This window comes from Nesoenas mayeri (assembly GCF_963082525.1).
Source record: "Nesoenas mayeri genome assembly, chromosome: 14".
Classification (NCBI taxonomy): Eukaryota; Metazoa; Chordata; class Aves; order Columbiformes; family Columbidae; genus Nesoenas; species Nesoenas mayeri.
In genome coordinates this window covers 6,943,168-6,949,807 of record NC_137556.1, presented here as the reverse complement: position 1 = coordinate 6,949,807, position 6,640 = coordinate 6,943,168, and the positions used below count along the sequence as shown (strand labels likewise).

Below are 6,640 nucleotides of genomic sequence, written 5' to 3'. Positions count from 1 at the left end.
TCCCCATCCCCATTTCCATCCCCCGGCTGCTCTGGGGCCTCAAAGTGAAAACTAATCCTGGGACATAACTTTCCACCCTGCTCCAGAGTGGGACGAATGGGGCTATTTATTTCTTGCCTTTAAGCATCTGCAGCGGATCAGCAACGCAGTTGTCGCTGCCGGCACGGGGCGAGCAGCAGCATCCGTCACGGCCCCTGCCTGCTCCCGCGCCCTGCCTGCACGCTCCCAGCTGGCCGCGCTGCTAAATAAGGATGAAGGGCTAAAAATAGAGCTGAGGCAGGGGTTTGGATGAACTGGGCAACCCTTCCCATGGCTGGGAGCGATATGGGGAAGCTGGGCAGCGTCAGCATGTGAGGGGGGGCTGAGCTGTCTGCAAGGAAGGGTCCCACACATGGGTCCTAAGTGTGCTGTGGCAGAGAGGAGGCTTGAGACCTGCCACACTCGTGTCCTGTGTGCTCAGTGGGCTCAGCCCCTTCCAGCTTTCCACAGGGATAAACATCTGTTCACCAAAACATATAGGAAAAGCCACACTCCTATGCCATCCATGATGGCGGGGTAACTGTGGGGCCACTCCATCATGACAGCGGGTCTTGGGGCAGCTCTGGCTAGAAAATGGGCACCCAAAAGGAGAAGGGTAGAAGAGGGGGCTCTTAAATCAGAAATGGTGGATAGGTGGGTGGTGGGTAGCAGGGTACTGAGGTAAACAGCCCAGTCGGGGACTGCCCAACCCTTTGGGTGCTGCCACCCCACCGCAGCACATACGGCATCAGGTTCAGGGTCTCAAATTATCTCAGCTCTCCATCTGCCCTGTGCTGAGCGCAGGGGAAGTGTGGGGGTCCCGGGTACGTGCGTGAGGTGGGTACCGACCCTTTGCACGCCCACAGATGCCTCGGCCAGCTGGAGCGGGGTGCGAGAAGAGGTGGGGAGATCGTCTGGTCTCACCCACCGAAACTCGGCGTTGGTGGGTGCGCTAGTGTGGTGGCTGCACCTCGGCATCCCGCCCCGGAGGCCCTGGGTGCCTGGGAAAGCGCGGCTTCCCGTCCCAGCATCCCTGCGACTCCAGTCCTGCACTTGCCGACAAACCCAGGGAGAGAGAGACAGAAAAAAAAGAGGAAGGGAAAATCTGAGCGTACCCAGGGAGAGGGAGGGGAATCGGGAGAGGGGCCGGGCCCGGAGCTAATAGGGCACAGCCCCGCCGCGCACCGCGTCCCAGCCCCGTCCCGGCGGCCGCCGCGCTGCGCGAAGCTCCGCTCGGGGATCCCGCGCTTGCCTCGCCGCCTCTCGCCGTTCTCTCCCCGCCGCCTTTCCCCGGGTCCCGCTCAGCCCCTGCCGCTGCCGGGGAGATGCTGGTAGCGGGGCTGGCGCTGGCGCTCTGCGCCCTGCAGCTCTGCCCGCCCGCGCTCGGCGGGTCGCAGCCGGCGCTGCTGGTGGAGCGGAGCGGTTCCCGCAGGCTGAGCAAGGTGAGAGACCCCAACCCCTGCACCCCGCTCCCCTTTGGGCAGGGAAGAGGCCGAGGGGGCTGCCTGGGGGTTCGGCGGAGGGAGCACCCCGAGCGGCGCGGGGGGAGGAAAGCTTCCCCCGCCCTGCTGGGTTTTGCAAGAGCTTCAAAGCGTTTTCTGACCTACAAGGACGAGTGTAAGGTCTGATTCTGGGTGCGTGTCTGTAGCTGGGCTATGGGGGGAGGTGGGATCCCATCGACCTGGCCATGCTGGGGCAGCAGGAATGCAAGTTCAGGTATAGCCCCTGAACAGGAGGGGATTTCAGTTTTGACAAACCCTTCTGGACCAAGGAGCCTAGAGGCCTCTCCTCCTTCAGCTGAGCTGCCCCTGCAGCCTCCCAGCACTCACGCCTCTCGTTTGCTGGTGTTTTCCAGCTCAGACTGCTGCCTCCTCTTTCCCACACAGAACTGGGCCGGGCTCATCAACATATGCTGGTTAAGATACAGCTGATTAAGGCGTGTGACTCTGACAAGGTGCAGAGGGGAACCTCTCTATTTTCGAGGACAGCTGATGTTGCACCAGGGAAAGGGGAACTGGCTAGGAAGGCTGGACAAAGCTCTGGACGAGGGCAGCAGAGGGTCTGTGGCACAGCCATATGCAGCCACACACTGATGTTTAGCTTCTGTGGAGCTTTTTTGCCTGCAGACTCGCAGGCAAGGGGCTCCCAGCTCTTGCTAAACATCGGTGCGCAGCCAGCCCCTTGCCCTGGCTTGCCCTGAGCTGTTCCGGGCTGGTGAGCGGGATGGTGGGACGGGCTGCTGGCCTGCGTGGGCAGCGCTGCCCGCTGGGGTTGCCCGCTGGCACTAGGTAATACAGCTTCCACCAGTTCTGCGGCTGCTGAGCAGGCAGGGAGAGCCCTGCACTCATGACACAGGGACACGGGCTGCCCCGGATAAACCTGCTTGGGGTGCGTGGCTCAGGCATCCTCCCCCCTCCCTGTCGGGAAAAGATCTGCAGTTAGGCTGGAACCTGCTCGGGGAGGGAGCCCAGGCTGAGCTTTTGCCACCAACTCGCAGCTGTGGCTGTTGCAGGCGAGTGCTGCCATTCCCCTGCCTTCCAACTTGATTTGTGGGAGCAAATGACTCCGGTGCTGTTGCCAGCCTATGGCTTTGCTGGTGGCAGATGGGGACACTGGTGGGACTTGGAGGAAACAGGGGAGATCTGCGATCCTGGCTCCTATCACACAAATGATGACTCCCTGTCTGGGTGATATCCCCTGTGTGTGGATTTTCCTTATCCCATGGGAAAATGCTGCTTCCCTGGCCCATTCAGACCAAACTAGCTCAGGATCAGGCCCCTGGGATATATCAGGCAGGGGGTGAGCCTGGTTCATCTGCCCCCCAAGCATAGCAGAGATGGAAATGTTAAGCCATGTTTAAAATGCAATGCACGAGTTGCTGTTCCTGCTTTGCATGGGACCAGGTGGCCAGAGCTGGTGGACGAAGGCTCAGAACAGCCAGGCTGGTCCTGGCTGAGCTGGGAGGCTGTGTTGGCCCCTCAGCCCCCCAAGGGCACAGCATGTCCCCAGCCAGCACAGCCAGCACTGCCCTGTCCCAGAGCCCGCTTGCTCTCTTGCCTTGGCTCTCACACACCTTGCTCACTGCTGTTGGCGCTGGCCTGAGGGATGCTGCTCGCCTTGTTCACATGCAAAGTGTTCGGAGGCTGAGCTGCAGCTGGTTTGGAAATCACAGCCTGGGAACCCTCTTTGGGTGAGAAGTACAAGGAAGAGGATTGTGGCAATTGCTGTCTGACAGAGAGTTCCTGCAACACTCTCAGGCTCAGAGAGCTGGGATTGCAAGAAATGCAAATGGAAATATTTATTTGGCATTTGAGGGGGAGGTGAAGGTTATTTTCTGGCTGTGTTTGTAAGCAGATATGTGTGTGAGGGTGCTTGGGTGTCCAGCACTGAGGAAATCTCCTGCAAACCCAGGGCAAGGCTCACACAGGATCTAACTCCTCCCATCCCTTGGTGTTGCAGGTTGGTGGCTTTTCCTGGGAGAACTGTGGTGATGGGAAGGACCCTGTGGTGCTGCAGAGCCTCTCCGTGGCACCCGACCCCATCTCCATCCCGGGGAGCCTGCGCGTCAGTGCGGCTGTCAGCGGCAAAAAGACCATGGCCTCCCCTCTGAAGGTACATGCTGGAGCTGTCTCCGTGGGACAGGGGAGGGCAAAGCTTCCCAGAACCTCCAGCGGCTGGGAAATACCTCACAGTGGGTATGGGCATGAGCAGCCCTTGGAGGAACGAGGCACCGAGCGGTACAGAGCTGAGTGTGCTGGGCTCTGTCAACCAGGGCGGAGCGATGGGCATGGGTAGACCAGGGAGAAGCTCCCAACCTTGTCTTGGTGGGAGAAACACCATGAACTGGGTCGTGTCCTGGGGACGTAATGATTCAGAGAGGGAAATGAAACCCCAAGTGCCCTGTGTGTTCCTGGCGGTCTCTGCAACACTTGTTTTTCAGCAGCCAGACCTGGATGCTCCCTTCAGGGACATGCCACGACACTGCTGCAGGAGCCCTGAGCTGACCCAGCTGCCCTGCCCCACTTTTTGGGCATTTTTGGGATGAGACTGAGCACATCCCTCTGCCCAAGGTGCATGGGCTGTCTTGAGCAATGCCACGGTGCCTGTTTGGGGCTGGGAGGTGCAGGGAGCGTGCTGGGGGAGCGTGGAGGCGGAGCTGTGGGCTGGGAGCTGCCGTGTGGTTTTGGAATGAGGCACTAAGGAGAGGAGAAGGAGCAGGTGCGTGGGTGCTGGGACGTGCTTGCTCAAGGAGTCAAGCTGAGGTTGGAGGAAGAGAAACCTGCAGGCACAGAGGAACCGAAAGCAGGAGGAGGAGGTTAGAGAGTGTGTGATGGCCCTAAGGACATCCCAAAGAATTGCACAAGCAGGAGGTGGGATGGCTGGGGAGGGGTGGGACAGGCTGGAGGAGCCGTGCATGCTTGTGCTGGCTGTACTGGTCCGGGATACTTTCCCTCCAGGTGTCGCTGGTGGTGGAGAAGGCGCTGGGTGACCTCTGGGTACAGCTGCCCTGCATCGACCAGCTGGGTAGCTGCACCTACAACGATGTCTGCACCATCATTGACAACCTCATCCCACCCGGCACGCCGTGCCCGGAGCCACTGCTCACCTACGGCATCCCGTGCCACTGCCCCTTCAAAGCGGTATGCCCGAAACACTGGCGCCACTGGCTGCGTACCACCGTGCCCTTTTGTGCAGGGATGGGGGTTTTGGTTGGCGTCTTGCCTACGTGTCTCCTCTCTCTACAGGGCTCCTACTCCCTGCCAGCCAGTGACTTCGACCTGCCCGACGTGGAGCTGCCTTCCTGGATGACCAATGGCAACTACCGTGTCCAGGCGGTCACCAGCAGCAGCGGGGAGGAGCTTGCCTGTGTCAAACTGGCCTTCTCCCTGAAGTCCCAGTGAGGGATGGGGACCGTCCCTCCTCTCCCCACCACCTTTGTCCGCTGTCCCATGCCATCCAGTTGCATCCCATTCTGCCCCAACCTGTCCCTGTGAGATGCCTCCCTCCTGCTGCCAAGAGGAGGCAGCCCCCTGCCCTGCTCAGTGCCCCCCTCCCCTGCTATGCACAGAAAGGTCCCTCTGGCTGTCCCCATCCTCATCCCCAGGGTGTCCCCTGCCCCAGCCTTTCAGTGCGACATGGGGGCAGTTATTTTTTACGTGGTTTCTCTTTTTTTTTTTAGTCCCATCAGGGCAATTTTAGACAAAAACATTCCAGGGAAAAGCAATATTTCTTGAAGCAGTGCATGGGGAGGAGGGAGTGTTTGGGAGTGCTGGGGCAGGCTGGAGGGATGCAGGATTAGTTGCTGAGGGTGTCCCTACTTGCCCACACCACCTCTGGCCAAAGCATGGGGCTGTTTTACAGAAGTGTCCCCAAAGTGGCTGCAGGAGACCTGTCCTCCTCCAGTAGCTCTGGGTCTGCTTTTGGTGCATCTCTGTCTTATGCATGGGACCAGCTTGGCAACAGGAGGCACCCATGAGAGCGCCTCCCCATGTCCATTTTTGTGACAAACATCACAAGCACAAGAGGACTAAAACCACCCGAGCCCCAGATGGACATTCCCACTCGCGAGGGACCAAGTGGCTGGTGCTGCTCCCAGCTGCAGGAGAGGTGGCTGGCTGCACTGGCTCTGGGGAGGTACAGCCTGGCCGGGGACGAGTCCCACTCATCTCATTTTGCCACTGGGACGGAGCTGAGGCAGGATGCTGCACTGGGACCATCCTTCCAGTGTCCCGGCAGAGGCACTCCCAGGGAGCAGCATCCTGGACATGGGATGGACTGGGAGATGGTCATGAAGACCAGCAGCCTGTGTCCTATTTGTGGCCATGCATCCCATCTCCCAGTCATGTTTGGAGGCTGAGGCATCATCCTTCCTCCCTGCTGCTCCGGGCAGGGTCAGTGTCTGAAGCCACCTGCTTATGGCAGGTTCCTGCAGGGGCAGAGGAGCAGGTGACCCACCACCCCCCCACATCCCTTACTCCCTCAATGTCCCTGACTGCTCACATTTAGTGTAGGGCTGGTCTTCCTCCAAGCACTTTATGCGCCTTAACTACTGTCGGGCTGCCCTGGTGTGAGGTCCTGTGCTACACAAACCTGCTCCCATCGCCTTTCCACGTCCTCGATTTACTTCATTTCATCCTGCTGCTGGGTCCAACCCGGGTTTGTTTTGCCTGGAGAAGTGCTAACCTTGCCACCCCGCTCCCCCCGCTGCACAGCGCTCGTGCCAGGGTGGGCAGGTACTGTAGGTTCTTAATAAATCTTTTTACCAGGAAGTGGAGCTGGTGCCTCATGGTGCTGGGGGTGACCTGGGGGTGTCATTAGTTTCTCTTGAAATAGTAGGGATGTGGTTTGGAGCTGGGAGAAGTGAAGGTGGCGCTGGGGCTGGGGTGCAGGCAGCGGTGGAGCCAGAAGAGCCAGGTGTGAGCAGCCTTGAGGCCGGTTCCTGTGCAAGGGGCACAGCGGGTATCCGCAGGCACTGCCTTTGCACATAGGGACACAGCCCCCCACCTCCAGGGGTGCACAGCCCACGCTGGGGGTGCCACTTATCCCAGGGACCATGTGTCTCCCTGACACCTGCCAGCCTTACCCTGCTCTGCAGGCCCTGCCCAAAGAACAGCCGCGCTGC

General features: G+C 59.9%; 1 protein-coding gene across 1 annotated transcript; it reads left to right on the top strand.

Annotated features, from left to right (window-relative positions):
• Window positions 1-1,343: 1,343 nt before the first annotated feature.
• On the top strand, window positions 1,344-5,976 carry GM2A (ganglioside GM2 activator; the record flags this gene model as incomplete). The annotated part of the gene is made up of 4 exons (XM_080353548.1): window positions 1,344-1,460; window positions 3,478-3,630; window positions 4,476-4,658; window positions 4,764-5,976. The coding sequence occupies 4 exons, from the start codon at window positions 1,344-1,346 to the stop codon at window positions 4,917-4,919; spliced, it is 609 nt and encodes a 202-aa protein (XP_080209674.1). The 3' UTR covers window positions 4,920-5,976.
• Window positions 5,977-6,640: the final 664 nt, after the last annotated feature.